The sequence below is a fragment of the Pithys albifrons genome, chromosome 1 (assembly GCF_047495875.1).
Source record: "Pithys albifrons albifrons isolate INPA30051 chromosome 1, PitAlb_v1, whole genome shotgun sequence".
Classification (NCBI taxonomy): domain Eukaryota; kingdom Metazoa; phylum Chordata; class Aves; order Passeriformes; family Thamnophilidae; genus Pithys; species Pithys albifrons.
The window spans coordinates 117,258,693-117,281,400 of record NC_092458.1 but is presented as its reverse complement, the minus strand read 5'-3'; the positions used below and the strand labels follow the sequence as shown (position 1 = coordinate 117,281,400).

At 52.4% G+C, this 22,708-nt stretch overlaps 1 protein-coding gene across 1 annotated transcript; it reads right to left on the bottom strand.

Moving 5' to 3' along the window:
* Nucleotides 1-170: 170 nt before the first annotated feature.
* Nucleotides 171-21,188, bottom strand: DGAT2 (diacylglycerol O-acyltransferase 2). The gene is made up of 8 exons (XM_071564966.1): nt 21,046-21,188; nt 14,274-14,393; nt 13,393-13,500; nt 12,497-12,567; nt 6,203-6,407; nt 3,123-3,297; nt 2,326-2,528; nt 171-1,540 (listed from the first exon to the last, which is right to left on the bottom strand). The coding sequence occupies exons 1-8, from the start codon at nt 21,083-21,085 to the stop codon at nt 1,386-1,388; spliced, it is 1,077 nt and encodes a 358-aa protein (XP_071421067.1). The 5' UTR covers nt 21,086-21,188; the 3' UTR covers nt 171-1,385.
* Between the last annotated feature and the right edge of the window lie 1,520 nt (nt 21,189-22,708).

Genomic DNA, 22,708 nt, shown 5'->3' with positions numbered 1-22,708 from the left:
CCCCAGGCACCACCTCTGCACCTTTTGTGAACACTTCCAGGGCTGCTTTGGATCAGCCCAGCCACTCCTGTGGCCATGAGAGACAAGGCAGAGCTGCAGCCACACAACACAGTGCTGTGTAACAAGCCCAGGCACACAGCACTGACACCCAAGGGACCAAGGCAGCCCACTAGTTTTGCCCAAGTTTATTTCTAGAAATTTGTACAAAAATTGATACTCTGTAATACAATAATCTATCAAATATGACAGATGAACATTTGTCTTTAGAGGCAAGATTCCAGGAATGTCAAGTACCATCCTCTTGCATGAAGGCACATTTTGGAGCTCAAGATACACTCAAGTGGACAGTTGAAAAGGCAGGTAAGATGCAAGTAGTGCAATGTTTCAGGTTTACACATGAACACCTTGTACTCTGAAGGAATCTCACTACAAGCAGTGTTAACAGCCACATAAACATGTCAAACACTTTTAAAAGTAGCTCATTTTTGAACCTAGGTGTGAAAAGGCTACTCCTTTACATTCACTGGACAGAATAGTTAAAAGCCATCTTTGGGCAGAAGTTGTTCAGCTTTCCCCAAACACTTTTGGGATCCAAAACACCTGTATGAACAGTCCCAGTGCCCTTAACCCCTGCAGGGTCTGCAACACCAGACTGCACCATCCCTCTGCTCCCAGAGCTTCCCTTGGCCATGGGCACTCCCGGATTTCTAGCTCCACGACTCTGAGAGCAGAACTTGGGACAGACCTGCCTGTGAACTGGCCTCCCAAACACAGTGGTGAAGTCACAGCCACCAAAGCACCCACCACATCCTGGACTGAGGCCCAGACCCTCCTCACCTGGGTTCTGCACCCCCTGGCAAAGGTGCCACACGAGGGGGGTTGGCACCCCCTTGTGCTTCCAGAAAGGGCTTTTCCAAAGCAGGAACACCCCCTGTGCTACCTGAGCATGTCTCACCGTGCCCCTTGTGCCACACTCCTGTAACGCTGCTCTGCTGCCCTTCAGCTTGACACCAGCACAACCCTCCTCACCCCAAACAGCCTGTGCCAGGGGGTACAGCAGCTGCAGCAATGTCTGACCCACTGCTGGGCATCCAACAGCATTACAGAGCAATCACAAAGGCAATCCTTTCCCCCATCCAAACCCTCACAGCAACTGCAAGTTGTGCTTTTTTTTTTCCTTTTTTTTGGGTAAAAAGATGTTTGTAATGGGACTTGTCTAAAAGTAAAGCCTTTCTTTATTATTTTTAAAAGTGGTCTACCAATACTTTGAATGCTTTCTTTGAAGGACACACACCCCCACAGATGCTTTCAAGTACAAGATGACAGCTTGGACTCCTGGAGAAGATGTGTTGGTTCTGAGAGGAGGTGCTGTTGAGCCACTGCCCTCAGTTGACTTCCAAGACCTCAGTCTCTGGCAGGCCAAATTTGCTCTTGTATTTGTCGAAGAGTTTGACCAGGGAGTCCACATATATGCTGTGGTAGAAGTCCACTTCTTTCTGGGATGGATTGTCGATTTTGGGGATGGTTATGGGCTCTCCAACTGGTAAGAGAAGGGAAAAATCCACACATTAGGTTGAATGTTCCTGCACAGCCTGGAGATTGGCACTGTGTGGCCACAGCCATGGCAGCTCAGCACATGCCCCCTGCATGGCACAGCTCCCCAGCACAGCAGAGGTTTGCCCAGTTCCTCCCAGTCTGAGCAGGCCCTGAGGCACAACTGTCCCACCACCAGGGCCCCCATCACCCCTGCAGCAACACCCCCTGAGCTGCACAAATGCCCCAGTCAGAGCCTGTGCTGTGCAGGGTGCCTGGGAAGTGCCACTCCTGTTTGCAGCAGGGAGAAATCCCTCCTCAGTGAACAGGAACCTGAAACCATCTCCTATGTATTCCCCTCCACACCCCACAAAAGCACAGCTGACCTTTCCCACCCCCCTCAAGGCCTTGCTGCTTTAGGTTGGATCAGATGCAAGTTTCAGGGCTGGCTTTAGGGTTCAGCCATCAGACAGCACCCACAGGCAGCCCCAGGAGTGTAGGGCCAGGCTGCTCCTGACTTTGGGCACCAAGGGCAGAGAAAGGAGCAGCTACAGCATTTCTCCCCCAAAAGAGCCCATTTTTAAAACTGTCTGGAAGCAGAACACATGACAGAAGGCTTGTAGCCTCTAGAAACCTCCAATACGGCTGACAATGAGCTAGAGGAGGTTCTATACAAAAGGGAAAGCAGCTTTACAGTCAGGACTCCAAGACCAAGCTCCAGGAGGGGTATGGCACAGACTCAGGTGTGCTGCTCCTACAGAGACACAGAACATGCCTGCACCAAAACCTTACCAACAGTGGTGATGGGCTTGGAGTACGGTAACAACCCCCAGGTGTTGGAGGAGAAGAGGCCACGGCCATGAAAGATGCATGGAGCAAAGCCAATGTGCTTCTGGAACTTCTTCTGGACCCATCTGCCCCAGGAGCCCTCCTGGAAGATCACCTGCTGGTACACCTCATTCTCCCCAAAGGAGTACACAGGAACCAGGTCCGCCCTGGAAGGACAGAGGGATGTAGGACCCCAACCCACTGCTGGGGGCTCTGCCAGCCTGCCCAGCTGCTGAGGTCACTGCCCAGAGCTGCTTTTGCAGCACAAGGCACTGACACAGGTCAGCCACTCTGTGCATGACAGAGCTGAGACACTTGTAAGGCTTGCAGGAGAACTGCACTGGGCCCATGGACCACTGTGCAGGGAACACTGGACATGTTTCCATCTATCCAGCTCCCAGTTCTGATGGGCATCCCATTGCAGACACATGGGGGGGTCACAGAGGAGCACAGGTGACACCACACGGTCCTGGCACTGCCCCTCTGTGCCCTGTGAGCTCCTGCTGCCCCAGGGATCCCCCTCCCCACCACAAAAACCAGAGGATGCTCTTGTGTCTGAGCTCTGGGCAAACATCCACACCACACAGCGAGACTGGAGGCAAGAGCATCCCTCCAAAGTATCAGCTGCTTTGGGGGACAGGATCCCAGAATGGGTTGGGGGCACCTGTAAGGGCCATCCAGAGCAATCCATGCATGAGTAGGGCCACCCTCAATCCCCAGGCTGCTCAGAGCAGAGCCCCTGTCCCTGCCCCTGCCCTTACCCGTGGCGCAGTGCCAGCCTCACAAAGCCCTTCCTGTGCCTCAGGGTCACCGAGTTCCTGCCGGGGATGCAGTTGAGGGACTCTGCTGCCCCCCCCACCACGATGACGATGGCGTTGCCGCTGCCATTCTTGGACAGGATGTAGTCGATGCTGTCGCGGTTCACAGGACAGATACCTGGGGAGGAGACACACAGGGGGTAGCTGGGACACTGAGGTGGCACTGAAGCCACCAGCCACACTTGCAGCAGAGAGTCTGTGCCGTGAGTGCAGGCTGAGCTCAAACCTCCCTGTGGTCACGAGGGTGGTGTGTGTTATCAGCAACCTGCTCCCCCCTGAATAAGCAGGTCACAGCCCTGAGCACCAGACCTGGTCATAAATTCCACCAACATCAGCTTTGAAAGGACTTCAGCAAGTGTTTGGTTGTGCACTTAGTGATGCCAAAGGTGTCTGTGTCATACATCCCCCCTGCAAACTTTACAGCAGGCTCTGGTTTACCTTTGTGGGGGAGGAAACCAGTTGTGTTACTTTGGTGGAGGAGAGTCTGAACATGAGCAACTCCTCAGCAGAATTAAGTAGTGGAATAGGTTGCCCTTTGAGACAATACTTTAGTGATAGAAAAAGAGTAAGTGGACAAGCCTTTGAGAAAGATTTATAAATTCATTTTAAAAATTATGTATTTGCCTGAAACAACATGAAGTTCTTGCATGGGAAGAATTCAATCCTTTGCTGCCCTGGAAGGAAAGGATGTGTGGGACTGAGTGCTTAGTCCCTGCTCTGAGAAGTGTCTGGGAAGGCCTTTCCCTCTATCCCACACTGCAGGAACAGGACTCCTCTGCAGCTTCGCAAAGCAACCCCTGCCCCAAAGCACCAGTCCCCACCCCAGGGAAACAAAAACCCAGTGAAAAAAGGTGCCTTTAATTTCTCACAATGCTTAGAAATTTGACACTCTGCTCTTTAAACTCCTGCTTTTACCCTGCAGTTGTTGCCAGAGCTTGCTCCTGCCTCCCATTTTCAGGGAGGACAAGCCAAGGAGGAGTGAGATGCCAACATTTACAGTCCCACCACACACCACCTGAGTGCTTCAGGTCACTGCCCTGGGAAGGACAGCCTTACACTGGCTAATTTTAGAAGCTGATTTTGCACATCTCATGGCATTTATTACTTGAAGAACAAAATGATCAACAGGCCCTGCGGAATTAGACAGGGCAAATCTGGATGCCTTCATGTCTATCTGGGCACTGAGGTCATCACCTGTCCCAGCTCCAGACAAGGGGGGAGCAGACCATGCTTGAGACAGGATGGGAAGATTGAACAGCTCAATTTTTCAATGCTCCAAGCACTTTTCCTCTGAAAGGCTCAGGCTGTGCTCACTGCTCCAGCCTCCATCCTTCTCCCACTCTCCACACTAAACACACAGCCCTGGCTACCAGGGCAGCTCCGATTCATGTCCAGCCCTTGCCCAGTTGTTAGCAAGAGATTCCCCTGCTCACAACACCAAATCCTGCCTCCAGAAAAATCAACAAGACACAGGGACAAGTGGCAACTGCTGAATTCTGCCCTTTAGCACATTTACACAGGATGGAGGATTTTCTGGCCATCTCCTCATGCCTTACAGCATCTCTGCTGCACCCTGACCTCCAGGAGGCTGTAAAATGTTGTAATAATTGTCAGCAGTTGTAAAACAACTGTGTATTGGTACAGCATTAGAATTTGTTGGAATTTCACCTGAATTGCTCATCCACAAAACAAAGGACTGAGGGAGTTAACAGTGATGTTTTAAAGCCTTTGCAGCATCACTCAAGTTCTAGTGCAGGAAAGCGAAGAAAAATTATGGCTTTCAGAAAGTCACCTTTGTCACACCTTAGTGTTGCTCAGATCCCAAGTGCAGAGGAAGCAGAACTGCCCCTGGTTTAAGCACAATGCCCAGGGACAGCCAAGGCAGCAGAGATGCTGCCCATGTCTGCTTCCACTTTCCTTCCAGAGAGAAGGAAGCAGCTCTGGCTGGCCATGAGATCTGTCTCCACTCACACTGAGCAGATGGAACATGCCTTTTTAAAGCACAGAAAGCTGATGCTGCATGGAAACTTAAGCAACACATCCCTAAGATTGGAGGAATGACAGACTGGGAAGTAGATCCAACTTTCACACATTGCTGCCTTGAGGAATTCCCAAATTACAGATTTCACAAAGCAATTTACAGGGAGGAAAAAACCAGTTTGAGATACTGCCCTTTCTAGGCAGGGACAAACCTTTTCTGCATCACCTCCAGTTAGTTTTCCCTCTGTCTCACCAATTTAAGGCAGTAATCTTGAAAACAATCCTAACAAGTCAGAGCCAGATACAGCCCCTCATTTGCTCCTCCCAGCCATGTTACTTTCTGAAGAGATCTGTTTTAAAGTCATTTATTGGTGAATCAGTTCCAGGAACAGAAAACAAGGCACTGGACTGCTCAATTCATGGTCTGTAAATGTACTCCCTTACCTCTACCTAACCTACAGGCATTCTCACTCTGGAAAGGAAGCTCAGGCCATGCAAGAACAGTTTTTAAGGTTTAAATGCTGACCATAACCTACAATCCCTCCAGCATTAAAATCCTGGAATCCACTTGAATAGACCTATTAATGTCATTCACTGCCTAATCCCTGTGACCCCTCTCTGGGAATACAAGCAGGGCAGGGGCTCTCCTGGACAGCTGGAGCCATGGAATGCCCCAGCCCCTTCACCCCTGGCAGGCACCCACAAGTGTGGCTGGGTGAGGAGGGCACAAGATGCCTTTGGCCAGGAGTATCCCTGAGGGGAGGATGAACTCAGAGGAGGGGCAGTCACTGCAGCCCAAACTGGTCACACTCATAGAATCCCAGAGAGGTTTGAGTTGGGAGGGATCAAAGATTATCCAGTTCCAGCCCCTGCCATGGGCAGGGACACCTCCCACTAGACCAGATTTCTCCCTCACAGCTTCCTCTTGGCAACTTTGTGAAAGCAACATCGGGGTGATGCCACCAGGGCAAGTGGTCCCCTGGAGGAGGGGAACCTCAGAGCCCAGGGCACGAGCAGGAGCAGCACAGTGGTCTGGCACTCACCCCCAGACATGAGGTAGTCCCTGAGGATGGGCATCCTGAAGTTGCCAGCCAGGGTGGCAAGGTAGGGCCGGATCCCAGGGAACTTCTGGCTCACCCCCGTGGCTTCTGTGCTGAAGTTGCAGAAGGCACCCAAGCCCATGATGCCATGCGGGTGGTAACCAAAGATGTAATTCCTGGTGGTCAGCAGGTTGTGGGTTTTAACCAGCTAGGAAATAAAAGAGCTCATGTGAAGATGGTAATAAATAAAAATGGGAAAAGAAAAAAGTCTTGTCATCCCCCAGGTTTTGTCTGTCCTCATCAGGGAGAGCAGCCCAGGAGCTGGGTATGGCTACCCTGGATCTCAGAGGCCACTTAGACCTCAGTTTGCCAAGCAGAGGAGCAGGATAAACAGGCTGGCCTTGGACAGAAGGCTGTCAGCCCAGCAGGAACAGGGCTGGATTGCTCAGCGTGTGCCCTTGGCTTCCCTGCTCCTCCCTAAGGAATTCCCACACACCTCTTGCCCAAACCAACCAAGTGCTCCAGTGCTGCAGCCACAGCTACACCTCCCTCCCTGCCCCAGCACAGCAGTGGCTCACACCCAGGGTGAGGGGGAAGGAACACAAAAACCACTGTCCCATCACAGAAACAACTTTGCTGAATGCCTGAAAAAGAGACTCAACCACTTAATGTGCCTCTTGGCCACTTCCCAAGTGAGAAAATGTGCAGGAGGGTGGTTTACCACTGGAAATGAGCCCTCCTTTCAGGAGGTTTAGCTCTGGCCTCCATGCCAAAGGACCAAGAGCACAGCTCAAGCCATCCACAGCCACACTGTGCTTCCTACAGGACACGCTCCAGGGGTTGGGATGATACCAGTTTGGAGTTGTGCAATGTTCCTACCACATGCTCCTCTGTTTGCACAGCATGGACACCCCACACAACATGACCCAGCCCCTGGGATGCTCCTGCCAGAGGGTGCTTTGATGCTCCAGGGAGCAGCAGCAGCCCATGTGCCAGAGCATCTTCCCCTGGTGGCACACAAGGGGCTGGGGAAGCACAGCAGGGCTCCTGCATCTCCCTGCAACAGTAGGCACCAAATTTAATTTCTTTTTCATATGTTAGAATAGTTTGGTTTGGAAGGCACCTTAAAGCTCATCCAGTGCCACCCCTGCCATGGGCAGGGACACCTCCTGCCAGCCCAGGGTGCTCCAAGCCCTGCCCAACCTGGCCTGGGACACTTCCAGGGAAGGGGCAGCCACAGCTTCTCTGGGCAGTCTGTGCAGGGCCTGCCCATCCTCCCAGCCAGGAATTCCTTCCCAACACCTCATCTAAACCTCTCCTCTTTTTAGGCTGCAATGGTGCCAGTTTTTGCCAACTGCAGCAGCTGGGGCAGGACCTTCAAATGCATCTTCAGCCTGAGGTGACAGACACCTACACCCCCCTCCAACTGTACAGCAAAGGCCACTCTGCTCCAACACCTGAAGGAAAAACTAGGATTTTCCCAGACACCACAGCAGCATTTCCCACCCCCTGCCCTGGCCAGGAGGTGTTTGGGCACTCTGAGTCCACTCTGTCAAATCCCACCACAGGGCCATTGCAACACTTGAACTGGTGTGCCTAGAAACCTGATCCCCTCCTGTCTCTGCTCCCAGAGCTGTCCCCAGAGGCCACAGCCCCTGTGCTATGCCAGACAGCCCCTGTGTCACGGGCATGACGCAGCAGCAGGGTCAGAGAGGTGACTGCTCCTCCCCACACCTCCCTCTGGCTCCAGGGTCACACAGAGCTCCCCATATCACACCAACTCATCCTTCCACCCCCTTCCCTTCTTTCCCAATGAGTAGATGACTCTGCTCTCACTCCCCAGGGCAGGAGGGCTGTCCCTTGATCAACTAGAACAAGCAGGGAGGGATTGCAGGGTACAGACAAAACAGCACACAGGAGAAAGGGGAGGGAGAGGGCAGTGACATGGAAACAGCCCCTCCAAGTGGCAGCTCTCGCTCACTCGTAGGAGAGACTCTGTACCAGGCTGCCCAGGGCAGGGGGGAGTGCCCATCCCTGGAGGGATTCAACAGTCACATGAATGTGACACTTGGGGACACGGGTTAGTGCTGGGGGAATGGTTGGACTTGATGATCTTGGAGGGCTTTTTCACCTTAAGGATTGTCTGAGGCTGTGGCTGCAGGGCTGGTGGCTACAGGCGGGGCCAGGGGCACACACTCCTCCCCAGGGCTCCTGTCAGAGCAGGGTGCTGCTTCCCAGGCCTCACCTCTCACCTGCACCAGGCACAGCTCCTTTAAAAGGAAGCTGCTGGAACACCAGTCTGTCCTTGTCCCTGAAGCACGAGCCCTCCGCGTGCTGAGCTTGGCAGAGGCACAGCCTGGCACAGGACACACTCCTGCCCAGCCCCTCCCCACATGCCAGGACACCTAGACCCCAGTGGGCTCATTGCTCAGATGCCTCCCCTGAGCCCTGGCCAAGCTGCAGCCTCAGCACCGTGTCTGCTGTCCAGGAGCTCCTGGCAGGGAGCTGTGGGGCTGGCAGTGCCCACCACAGTCACCCTCAGCACTGCAGAGCAAGGGTGTGCAGGGACCCAGCACAGCAAGGATCAGGGGAATGGAATATCTGGGCAGCAGGAGCAGGGCAAGGCTGTGCAGGAACCCAGCACAGCAAGGCACAGGGGAATATCTGGGCAGCACTAGATGCTCAGGAGGAAACAGGGATTTGCAGGGCTGGGTGTCACCCTGGTGTCCACACACGTTGCTCCCCCCAGTTTTGCCCATGTAGCCTGTCCCTGCCCCCCACCTGCCCCACAGCACAGGGGCTCACAGAGGGTGCAGCAGGTGGGGATGGTCCCTTCTCCAGGTAACAAGAGAGAGGACAGGAGTAAACAGCCTCAAGTAGCACCAGGGGAGGGTTAGATCAGGTGTTAAGGAAGAATTCTTCCCCAAAAAGGCTGTCAGCACTGGAATAGTTTGACTTGATCTCAGAGGTCTTTTCCAGCCCTCATGATTCTGTGTTTTCCTTCAGCCAAGTCAAGCCAGGGCAACCCAAGACAAGTCTGTGCCCTTCTTCAGGTCTTGGATTGCTAATGCACAAACTCAGCCCAGGGAGGGCCTGACCTACCAACACCAAAGGCAGAGCCTTCAGCTCTCCCTAAGTTTAATCCAGCAGCAGGACTTTCTGGAGTGCTGTACTCATTTATTTCTAGCCCCAAGCAAGACCAAAGATGCTTCTGCCCACGGCAGGGAGGTTGGAACCAAAATGTCTTTAAAAGGTCCCTTCCAACCATTCCATGATTCCATGACTGAAGCTTTCTTCAGGAGGCTGATCCCTCACTGCTGGTTTTCCTGCATGTTGCCCCTGGCCAAGCAAACACTGAGCTTCCCTCTCAGGCTGCCCCACACAATTTCTGTCACTGTCACTTGACAGCACTATTGCAACTCTGTTCTGAGCCTCCAACAGGATTTTATGGGGGCAAAGGTCCATCCCTCTGTGTAACAATAACAGATTTCTTCACACAGACCTAAGCCTGCCTTGCAGACGCAATAAACGAGTGCAACAGTGTAAAAAAAGATAGTGTTAATATTTGAGTGCCAGATACACCCAGAGAACCAACGTTATTTGTAGAAACAGGATGAGCAGGGGGCACATTCGGTGGTGGGGCAAGGGGACTGCAGAGCCTGCTCAGCACCCGGAGCCCCAAACAACCCAACAATTGCAGTTGGCTGCCTCACACCTAGCAGTGCTAGGGAAGAATGTCTCTCACTTCCCAGCAGTGCAGGCCAGGACCTGAACACCCCTCCAGGCTCCTGGGATCACAAACTGCATCACACATGGAATCACAGACAGACCTTAAAGCTCATCCTGTTCCAGTCCCCTGCAGGGACACCTTCCACCAGCCCAGGTGAGGACACAGCAACCAAACCTCTCCATTTCCACTCTAACTCCTGTACAACAGCTAAGGAGGAGCTTTGCCAGGAAGGCTGCCAGGCCACAGAGTACTGACAAACACTGAAAACAAAGACACTTTTTGCAGCAATTCCTGCCCTGGCCCCTGCCCACTCTCCCACCTCAGAGAGCAGAGCTCCCTGCACACCCCTGAGGTGCCCCCAGCTTGGCAGAGGTGAGCCAAAGGGCTGCAGCCCTGCTGTCTGCAGTGCTGAGGAGCAGCAGCTCTGCTCACAGGCTCAGGTGGCTGCTCTTACCTAACCAAGAGCTGTAGGTGATGGCACTGCTAGCATGGCACCCTCACACCAGCAGGACATGCTGGGGAGGCTGCTGGCACCAGTCCAGCCCCACTCACACCTGCAGAACATGCTGGGGAGGCTGCTGGCACCAGTCCAGCCCCACTCACACCTGCAGGAGCTTGGCTGTGCCCCTCAGCAGGGCAGGAGCCATCCCAGCTGCCAGCCCTCATGTGTGCCCTTGGCATCAGCCTTGCTCTGCTCCTCCTCCTCAGGGACCCTCAGGGAATCACAGCCAGAAGGGGTTCTCACAAATGGACTGTGGGAACCTGCAAGTATTTACCTACAAAACAGCTGAGGAGTTCAGCACCCAACATCACCTCTAAACCTACTTAAACAACACAACTGTTTGAGAACCTTTTCATACCCACCGTGGCTCTGACCTGCAGGGCTCATGCAGAGCAGGTGTCCATAAAGACAGGGACAAATATGCCATTAAAGGAATGGGGAAACAACAGACCCAGCACTACTGTGAGCCTCTGGAAGCAAATCCCAAGGAGAACCAAGGCCATAATAGTCCTCAGCAATCCCAAGGTTTGCTACAGCACTGAGGCCTTGGTACCAGCAGACAACACATTTGGGACCACCTTCACCAGCACAGCACACTCTGCCCTCCCTCAGCCAAGAGACCCAGGCTGTGCAGGCAAAGGGAATTTTCCATGTACCTTTGCCAAGAATTACCTGTTAACAACAGCAAGTCTCATGGCTGGACTTGCTCTTAAGAGGTCTTTTCCAATCTAAATGATTCCATGTTTCTCAGAGCACAACAAGAGGTTTGTTCACCAGCAGCACATTCAGGCACCCTGAGAGTTCAAGTGACTTTGCAAAGGAGGACTCCAGTCTAAGCTGCTTTGGCATCCTATTGGAATTGGATTCCCTGCTCCTTGCTGAGGCTGGACTGTCCTGGGGATAGGTGGCTCAAAAGCCCTGGCAAGGTCCCTCCCTCCTTCTCAGGCTGAATAAAACCTGCCCCAGCCTTACATAAGAGTCCTTTCAGCCGAGTGCCCTCGCAGAGGGATCAAGTTCCCAACCCGCTCTGCTCCCTCCCCAGCCCTGCAGCTGAGTGTGCAGTGCCAGGGAGCCCTGTGTGCCCTGCCTGCAGCCCACCCTGGGCCAGGCCCCCCCCGGGTGCCCTGCCTGCAGCCCACCCTGGGCCGGCCCCCCCCCGGGTGCCCTGCCTGCAGCCCACCCTGGGCCAGCCCCCCCCCCGGGTGCCCTGCCTGTAGCCCACCCTGGGCCAGCCCCCCCCCCGGGTGCCCTGCCTGCAGCCCACCCTGGGCCAGCCCCCCCCCCGGGTGCCCTGCCTGCAGCCCACCCTGGGCCAGCCCCCCCCCCCCGGGTGCCCTGCCTGCAGCCCCCCCCCCCCCCGGGCCAGCCACGACACAGCCATGTGCTGAGCACATCACAAGCTGCAGAGCTGCAGCCATTCCCACTGCTGCAAAACCCCTTCCCCAAAGCAAACAGACCTGAGAACAGATTCACTGCTCCCTGGGCAGGGCTGACACTTCTGATGCACAGGGGCCCAGCTGTTTTATTACACATAATTTATACCATGCCAGGGAAGCAGAGTGACCAGAGACCAAAACTGAGCTGCATTTATGAGAGGGAACAACACGGGACTCTGCTGCAGCACAGAAGTGAAGCCCAGACTGGTTTGGGTTGGAAAGGACCCTAAAGCTCAAACAATTCCCACCCCCTGCCATGGGCAGCAACACCTTCCACTGTCCCAGGCTGCTCCAACCAGACCTTGGACACTTCCAGGGATGGGGCAGCCACAGCTGCTCTGGGCAGCCTGTGCCAGCAGCTCCAGAAAGTGGAAAGGTGAACAGGGAGCCTGGTCTATCTGCTCCAGGCCACATTGCCTCAAGAGGTCTGAAAACACCATCAGAAACAGCAGCTGATGCCAAACCCCTGCCACCACTGGTGATGCATTTCACATTTTCCAGGCTCAAGCAGCAGTATGACAGTGGAACTGAGCCATGTCCTGCTCACAGCTCAGTGCCACAGACAGACCAGTGCAGGTACAAACAAGACACCAGAACAGGTAAGTCCCAAGGTACGAACTGCTACTTACTCTGATAGGAAAATAATCCCTGAAGTACCTCCATATAGCCCAGTTTCTCACCCATTGGGATCTTCTTCCCCCTGAAGAGAAAAAGGAATCATGTTTATATAGCTCTTTCCACATGGTTGCCCATCAAGAAGCCAAGAGAGTGTTTGGAGTCTCCCCAGAGGAGTCAACACTTCCATTCCTCCCAGTGGGACACCTGCACCTTCCATGCCATCAGGTGGAACCAGCCATACCTTGCACTTCAGGCTGCCAGCTAGTTAAGGCCTGGCTGCAAATCCAGGGGAGAACCTGACCTGGTAATCAGCTGTACTTGGGCAACAGACAATTCCAACTGCAAACACTCAGATTCACCCACTGGGAAAGCCCAAGATCCTGGATGAGTTTGAAGCAACAGAGAACTGTGCTAACCTGGCTTTGAAGGGAGTTTCCAGCAAAGGTTGTTGCCATTCCTGCCTCTCAGACCTGACTTGTACAGGTTTTTTTCTGAAATAAAACCTTCTGCCTATCTTGCAGCAACACTGACCCCACAGAGGAGGCAAATCTTCCAGCCACTCACAGCCTGAGCCTTGCAAGAGCTGGAGGGGACAGCAAGGTCTGAGTGTTTATGGAGATATTTCTGAAGCATAGGAAGAACCTGAGCCTTACAAACACATTGCTAAAAGCCAGCAATGGCAGGACAGCAGTGAATGTTATCTTGTGTTGCCCTCAGCATCAATAAAAGCTGCAGTCACTGCCCATGCCAAGGGCTGACATTTCAATGCTTCACTGAATAAAGCTTTTGGTCAGTGATTCAGCCAAGTCCCACCAAGAAGGGAAGTCACCCATTGTAAGGAAGTGCTTCTTTGTCTAAATACAGGGTCAGGGACACCAAGAGCAAGGATCTGTTCTTCAGTATTTACCTTTCTTTGGTGTGTTCCAGTCAAAGACCAGCCAGGCTAAATAGAGAGCAGCAATGGCCCAGCAATCTGTGCACAGGATGTACATGAGGATTAAAGTGCAAGCAATACCTGCAGAGATTCAGGAAACACAAGGAAAGGCTGCATCATGTTCTGGTCTGCATTTACCCCCCTTGCCTTGGGGCCTCCTGTGCTGGAGCCTCAGGCTGATGTCATCAATCCTGACTCAAACTGAATTCAGCTAAAAAGCCCTTTTGCAGGGCTGAGGCAGCTGCCTCTAAAGCTTTGGAGAGCCTCAGCCTCCCCTTCCTGATGTCTCATCATATTTCAGGCAGGGCAGCTGCTTCACCACCCCAAACCCACACTTGGTGCCTGCACCTTCCTCCAGTTTAATTATCAATAGATGGGGCAAAGCAGCCTGAAGGTTCACACAACCCAGAGACAAACAGGCTGTGCTGCTCTGCTGGTTTAACACAAACAGGTCTTGCCCATCTCTGGTACCTCCTGGAAGGAGGCCAAACCAGAGGAAGGCACTCCTGTTGCAGTTACTTGCATCAGTTACCAGTTCCTTCTAAGAAATCTCTGGATATTCCCATGAGTGACCCAGGTGAGAGATTTCCAGCTGCTTCAGTCTGATTTGCAGGGTAGACATAGACATGATCTGAACATCAGTGGCTCTTTCCACAGCTCCCACAATTTTCTAGAGCCAGATAAAATCATTTATTGCCAAAAATACCAAAATATGTTGCTCTGGTTTACAACGTCCACACCCCCTGCACATCCAGCAATTAATGCCCTTGTAACAGTTAACATTCTTGCTTTAAAATCCTTCCAGTATTAAAGCAAAAAAATAGCTGTGCTTTAGTGCAAAAGGTGTTGCTTACCCATGACAAGGAAAGTCAGAACCCATTGCAGCACAGAGATGATCTGGAGCTGTTTCTCTACTTTGGATTTCGACAGCCAGAACAAATCCTGCAGAGCAGAAAGAATGTTCGATCCTGTGCCTAAGGGCAAAAGAAAGAGAAGAAATAAAGTTATAGCTGCACACTGAGAAAAGGGAACAATATTTTCCTTTCAAACACAATCATAGAAGGGAAGGTCAACTCCAGCTCATAAAATAGATTTTAGATCAATGTGCAGTTTCCTTTCAGAACAAGGCTTGTTAAAGGCTGAGCCCCTGCCGCCCTCCCTCCCCCCGGAAGGGGAAAGATTGTCATCTGCAAATATCCAACCCCTGGGGGAATTCTGGAGGGGATTAATGGGTAACAGCAGCTCCCAACTGAGCAAGCCTCTCTCCACCTGACCATAAAAGCACAGAGGATGTACACACACATCCCTAACACACCACCCCCCACCCCCACCCCCCCCCCCCCCCGCCCCAAAGTACCAGTTCCTGGAAGTGGGTTTGGTAAGAGCAGAACCAGAGCTCGCTGGAGATGAAGATCAGCTGCCTCCAACCACAGCAGGCACCAGGCTGTGGGCAGAGCTGCACCCACCCCTCAGCTGCCCTCCCTGCTGCACAACCCCCAGGGCTGCTCAGGGAAAGCTCTGTGCCCCATGAGATGGCTGAGCAACACCTCAGCCCACAGCCTGAGGATCCACAGCTCCAGGGGTAAGGAAAATTCTCAGTGTCCCCAGAACAGTAAATGGGGAAGGAAGGAGCTGAAAGGCACTGCTGTAGAAGCTTGAGATATTCAAGTGGGGAGAAAACCAAGTACAAAAGCTGAAGTGAAAGACTTGCTTTCTATATGAGGAACCACCCACCGTTTTTTGCCCAAGTGCTCAATAACCTCCAGAAAGAAACACTTGCCAGTGGGTTTTCCTTCATTTCTCTCCATTACTTTATTTTACAAGCACTGTAATAACTGGCTAAACTGCAAATCAAGCTCAAACCAGTTGTAGTTACAAATTTCCCTTTCTGGTCAAGGCTCAGCCTGTTATTAGAAGGACTATGAAAGAAGCCATTACACAGAATGGGTTCAGCCTGTGGTGGGGCCACACCAAGTGCTCCCACCCAGCCAAAGGGAAGTGATGGCAACAGCTCCTTCTCCAGACAGATAAGCAGACACAGGATTTTGGGGAGTTTCTACAGAGAAATTTTCCATCCTTTAAATATGTGAAGCATCTGATTCATAGGAACAAGGGTTGATTTAGATCAGATAAGGAAGGGTTTTTACTGTGAGGGTGGTGACACAGAGGCACAGGTTGCCCAGAGAGGTGGCAGGTGCCCCATCCCTGGGGAGCCACACCAGGGCCTGCAGCCTAAACCAGAACCAGCCCACCCAGTTCAGCCCCTTAGCTCTGCTTAGCCCATGTTAGGTGAATTACAGCAGTGGATTGGGCATTAACGAAGTTTGAGGCAAGGATAGATCATATCACCACAACTGCCAGTACACTGAGACCTCCAGCACCAACCCAGGCTGAGGCAGAGCTCAAGGCAGCTCCCTACAAGACAACAATGCAGTACAAACTCTGAGGACTACCAGATACAAGTTTAAAGGAGGCTTTTAGTGTCACTGGCCATGTCTGTGTTCTGAAAATGAGCCAAAAGTTTTAGCTATTATTTGCAATCCACACTAAAAGCCCAGCCCCATGAAATCATATCCCTGCACCACCTGCACTGACACTGCCAAACATCTTTGGCTTGACAAACCCAACACTGCAGCCTTGGATCAGCTCAATCCCCTCCTCTTCCCAAGGAGAACAACTGTTTGCCCCTCCAGATGAGACTCTGTGCTGCAGCATTTTCTGGATGCTTTCACACATCACAGCCACTGCCAGCCCTGTAAATAGACAGGATTGGGTAGCACAAGTCAACTGTCAACTTGTTTGCTGAGCCACATGAAGCTTTTTGTGTCAGACCCTGTGGACAGAGGGAGGCACTGGCTTGGCTGACAGCTCTGAGCACCTGCCGTGGCCAAGTGGTGTCCTGGGTCAGTTATGTGCTGAAAGCAAAGACATCCTGCACAGAGAACAAGTTTCTCCACACCACAAGAGCCTGTGGTTACCACAAGCTGAATGGTATTAGCATTTAATTCCCAATTAAGGACATGAAGGAGGTCCAATGGCAATAGAAAAGACTGGGGGAATAGCCAGAATCACCTACCCCAAACCTGCACGCCCAGATGAACCCCATGCATCACCTGGACAACTGCAGTGTGAGCTAGCCCTGCCCAGCCAGCCCTGAGCTTGTGTCCGTCAGGTCAGACCTAACACTGTGTGCTCAAGCCTTGCCTTCCCTCCCCTCCAGCAGACAGAAGGCACTTTTGGAAAGCCCCTCCCTGCTCTGGAGAACCAGGCCAGGTACTGGGGACACAGCACAAGAGCTCTGATAAGTCCACAGAGGTGTGGGGACTTGGGCAGAGTGACCCAACACTGGCACTTATGTCCAGGTAATTCACAGAACACCTTCTGAGGTCTCCCCTGTGGGCTCACACCAAGCACCTTCCCATACTAAAACCCCAGGGCATTCTCTGTAACCCTCAAGAAACACACTGGCCCCATAACAGAGTACAACAAGGCCCAGTAGACAAAACCACCCTAACTCTGAGGCAGCAGGATACTGTATACACCACCTTCAATATTCTCATCAGCCTTTTCCCAAGGACACATTTTAAATCCCGAAGAAACCCAGAGCTGCATCTTCTGCTGCTGAAGATGCTGCCTGTCCTGTGCCTGCCACCCAGCTGCCACCTGCAGCCTTTCAGGGCAGCTCAGGGCCATCAGCCAGCTGTCCCCAACTGGGGATGGGCTCACTGCACTTTCATAGGTTTAATTCCAGCAAACAGCAAATGCTACCAAGAAGGTCCTGGAATCAGCAAGGAGTTTGACCAAGCATTTGACTCATATCTGCAACACAGACTCAGCCAGGGCAGCCCCTGCTGCTCTTCCAGCACAATCTATCCAGATAAAGGACTCAAACAACATGATTTATCTGGGCAGAGAAGCAGAATCCAAGACCCCAGGAGTGGAAGTAAGCAGGACTTCACACCTGGGCACCAGAAAAAAACAATTCACAGCATTTAATTAAAAAGCAGCTGAAGAAATTAACTGAGAGGAAGTATGAGTGTTACAGCTAAGTTAAAAATACACTGAAAGCTTGAAAAAGCCAAGGCTCATCTGCCACCTTTTCCAGACAATTAGCATGTTAATTCTTGGCCAAGAATTAAACTGCATCACACAGCTCATTCAGAGGCAATCCAAGTGGGAGCCATCACAGCATAAGGTGCAAATGGCCATTCTGAGCTGCATATTTGGCAGAGAGGCTGAAACTGGAGGCAGAACAAGACTAGCTGAGACACACAGACCAGGACCGGGGCACTCAGGAGGACACAGCCCTCCATGCTAGAGCAGGAGCCCACAGCAAATGGCTCCATCAGAGGGGACACCTGTAAAACCCCTTGGGCAACTACAGCTCCTCCGTGGCTTGGGTTTACTCTGATGCCCCAAGCACAAGAATGTTCACTAGAAAGGGAATCATTTGTTAGGCAAATAATGAGTATCAGAGTGGGGGACACTTTCCTGCCCTGTGCACACCCTTAGAGCAGTTTGCTCCTGCCCCAGGAAGCCACCCAATAATCCCATGTTACCTGCAGTGAAGAGTGTCTACAACTGGACATCAACATCATTAACAGGGACACAAAACAACAATTACATCCTAATATTTATAATACCAAGGAGCTGGGGTTCTCCAGACCAAATAAACAAATCTTGTGACATTTACCTCGTTAGTTCTACATTTACAGTACTGAACTCAGCTCTCAGTCCCCACACTCACAGCTTTTTGGGGGCTAAAGTGATGTACCCACAAAGCTCAACTGCCCCAGAGAGGGCAGTACATTTAGATTTAACTCAGCAAAAACTGACAGTTCTGGACAAGAGAAAATGATCCACCTCAGCTCATCAGTGTGTCCAGAGCACTTGGGAGCTCCAGAGGAAGGGCTCAGGAAGAGCAAGCCCAGCCCCACAGGTGCCAGGCAGCTCTGCCAGGACAATGCCCAGCAGAGCTCAGAGATGCTGTGCCCCCAGAACAGGAGCTCCCCCCACCTCCAGAGCACAATGGAGGGAGGGAGGTCTGTCAGACCTCGGGGCAGCCTAAGACCAACTCCAGGGTAAAGCTACACAAAGTCACCCTCCCCATCCCAAAGTTCTGGCAGATGGAGCACAGTTAGCAGAGACACTTCAGCACAGGACAGCCCTTCCATGCCCTGGCCACATTGGCACCCTCCCTCAGGAGAGGGAATCAGAACCTCCCTGCTGCTGTGCCAAGCACAGAGAGCTCCTGGACAGCCCAGGGCCAAAGCAGGGCAGGACAAAGAGACAGCAACCCCTCCTACCCATCCCAGGTGTGTCAGAGCATCATCCAAGCCCAGGCACTGGGCCAAGACCTGCTCTGGTTTTGCATTACGGGGTTGGTATCTGGGAAAGTTTCCCTGCACACATACAGGGGTGGATAGCGAGGCAGATACCTGCACATTGGTTTGTTTCTTTAGTTTGATGGGGTTTGTTGGTTGGTTTTTGTTTGGGTTTCTTTGCTTGTTTTTAAATAGAAACAGACTTAATTCAGACAAAGTCACAGGCACTGGGGCAAAACGACATCCCAGGAAAGCCCTAAGACTGAAGACTAAAGGACAGTGTGAGCCACTCGGACACCCCAACTCAGTCAACACTTCTTACAGCAAAATACTTGGAAAAATATTCAAGCAGGTGGTAAAAAAAAAACATCTGGTGGGCTTGTTCTAAACATCCTCTGTAGAGGGGGAGTTACCCAACATGGAGGCCCAGGAATGAACCCCAGTGCCTGTGCCAGCCTTTGGTCTGCAGGGTCCCACACACCATCCCCAAACCCCAGCTCGACTCTGAGCTCCTCTGGGGGCCCCTGGACTGTGCTTTGAAGAGCAGGCTCTGGAGCTGCTCCTGAGCTCTGCAGGCCCAGCCAGGGCTCTGTGTGTGGATGCTGCTGTTCCCAAGGCAACATCTCCCGTCTTTCCGGGCAGAAGCACAGCAAGAAACAAGTTAAAAAGCACAAATATCACTACAAGACCCCCACGAGGTGCCCCAGAGGAAAACTGACCTGAGGAGAGTTAAGACAGCTTTCCATAGCTAATCAGGATTATCTGGAGATGAGGCCAATCACTGTCCCTAAACCACACTCCATTTTGAATTATGCACGTGTCCTAGATCCATCATTAACATGCCAGTGCCAACAAGGTGGCCGCTGAGGTCCCAGGTCAGCCCTACATAATTTATAGGTCTCCTGAATTATTTATTCTCTGCACTTGGCGTGCTAGTAACTCTCAGTTTAGCAGTTCAGGTGCTGCTAATTCAAATGACCTCCCTCGACTCAAAACATCACTTGTCTTCTGCTCGTTGTGTAAGCAAGTGAAGTTATTTTAAGCAGCAGATCTGAGCACAGGAAACATGCAGGTCTTCTCTCCAGTCGGTTCACAACTGATCCTTCAGCTCCATCTCTAATATCCTTCTGGCAGAGGAGAGCACCGGCAGCTCTCCTGGCAGGACAGGGCCGGACTCGGGGCGAAGGCAACAGCTCAGGGGTTAACTCACCAGGGTCAAGTCCTTCCAGCTCTGCTAATGATTTGCTTCATCAACAAGCCATTTCACAGGTCTCTTCATCCCAGGAGGAATTAGCAGTTTGCTTCTGGAGGGCAGGAAGCCTTTCACAATGCCGAGGATCGCTCCAGGACCCTCCACAGATCTGCCTAAATCGCTGTCCGAGTGCATATTCATGCAAAGCCCAATGTTCGCAAACCCTGATATACAGGCAAGCACCCTGCGGGACCCAAAGCTCTGCTCAGCAAACACTCAAGACTTGCAGAATTTGTTCCGCTGCTGCTTTTCCAAGCACCCAAGGGAGCTCGTGCTTTGGGATCTCCTGCATTGTCTCCCAAGCCCTGACCCAACAAGTTCCAGCGTGCAGGGAAGCGCTGGGTGCCTGCAGAGCTCTGCCAACCAAGGGTGGCAGCCACCGACACCTTCCCACTGCCCTCACAAGTGACTTACCAGCACCAAGAGCTGCAAGAGCAAACTTGGAGGAACTTCTTACCATGAGCCCTTGCTGAACATCGAATCCTCAGCTCCCCATTGGAAAGCAACAACAAATAGCAACTTTTTCCCCCCCTCTCCTGTTGATGTAGGTGTGGGAACGCAGGACTACAAAACGGCTGGATTTGATGAACTTAGGCCTTTTCCAACCTAAATGATTCTGCGAAAATAAGGCTGCGACTGAATTTCACCAGCCATGGAGCGTTTAGAAAACTATCACACTTCTCTTCCTACCACCACAAAAAGGGGGGAAAAGATCTGTTTATAAGCAAGTGCCCCAGGCCCACGTTTTGCCGAGGCGCAAACTTGCCCAGACAATTCCCGCAGCCCCCGGAGCTCAGCCCGAGCCCCCCGGAGCTCGCTCAAACACCAAACCTGCGCAGAGACCTGTAATCCTCAACCCCAGGAAAGCTGCAGGCGCCTCCCCGCCATTACCCATGGCTGTCCCCGCTCTTTCCCCCCCTAACCAGCCCTCCCCGCAGCCCCGAGCAGGGCGCAGGTATCACAGAGGTGTTCGGGTGCCGCTCCAGCGCAGCGCTCGGACCGCGGGCACCGCTCCCGCCCCGCAGCATCCCCGTGCCCCCCCCCCGGTACCTCGCAGCACCCCCGAGTAGGCAGCGATGATGGTCTTCATGGCGGAGGGGCGCTCAGGATCCGGGCACGGCCATGGGATGGGGAAGGGCTGCCGGCTCCGCTCCCGTGGGCAGGCGCGAGCGGGACCAGCGCCCGCCGCGCATCCCTTTATAGCGGGAGGAGGAGGAGGAGGAGGAGGAGGGCGGGCAGGGGCGGGGCGGCAGCACGCCCGGTCCCTCGGCCCGGGACAGGAGGTGGCAGCGGAGCTCGTGACCCCTGTCGTGCTGATTTCTGCCTGGGATGGGCATTTGGGAGCAGGGGGACAGCAAGGGGATCCCCATCCCCTCTGCAGGTTTGTCAGTCCCCGGTTCAGAGAATCATGGAGCGGTGTCAGTTGGAAGGGACCTTAAATCTCGTCTGATGCCAACTCCCTGCCATGGGCAGGGGCACCTCCCACCAGCCCAGGTTGCTCCAAGCCGCATCCAGCCTGGCCTTAGACACTTGCAGGGATCCAGGGGCAGCCACAGCTGCTCTGGGCACCCTGTACCAGCAGGAATCCCCAAACCACTGACCAAGCCTCATTTTCGTCTATCTTTAAGGATCCATTCAAGTGATCCGTAAGAAACAAGGAGTTGTTCAGGTTTGAACCATGGCTTTAATGTAGCTGCATTGCCAAGAGATTTCTGTGGAATTTTTGAGGTGGGGACAGATGGGTCAGTCCAAGCTTCCATGACATTAAACCAGATTCTTTATAACAGGGTCATTTCCAGCCCAGCTGGTAAAAGGGGACTCTGCCACAGCTCTGGACAAAGGATCAGGCCACTATCCCTTCCCTAATCTCATCTTCCTCTTCTGCAATTGAGAGAAAATGAAGTAATCTGTATTTAAGGAGCACCTCAACATCCCTCGAGGAAAAGCCCATGCAAAGCAATGAGCAGGTAGAGCTCCTCACCTGTGGAGCACAGTACCAATAACCACTGAAACATTCCCAAAAATGCTCCAACTTTTCACTAGTTTTTTGGGTGGGAGCTGGATCATGCCCAGTTGAGTCAGCAGCTTTTTTTCCATCTACTTTTTGGCTCAGAGAGATGTGTCTACCAATGTGTTTCAGAAAAAAAAAAAGTCATCTTTTCTGCTGTGGTGAGCTTAAATCTGTGATTCACAGGTGAAAGAGGGATTTATTTTTCTTCTCTATCCCCTGAGGCATTCCCATCCCCATCTTTTTCAGTCAAACTGGCACCAGGACTTGTTCTCTCCCCATTTGGCCACAGGACAATGTTCCAACACTTGCAGTGGCCTGTTGAAATCTGTATAAAAATGTCAAATTGCAAGAGCCTCTGAAGAAAGGGTCTTGCCCAACAGGTCTTGGCTAGGGCCTCCAAAAGGGAGCCCAGAACACAAATAAATCACCTCTACAGTACTGAGTGAAAGGGAGATGTTCTCCTGCCTGCCGGTATCCCTTGTAGAATTAAATAGTTATCTTCAAGCAAGGGAGGGCTGAGGTATCTCTTCTTATTGTAACCGAAATAAAAACCTGCAAAAAGTCATACAGGCATGTTGTGACAGCATGAGAGGGGCAGAGAGAGAAAAGTTTCTGTGCTGGGATCACCATCTGTCCAGATCTGTCATCTTTCTATTGACCAAACACATTCTTACACATTTTGGGGTAAATTCTCTGAACCCT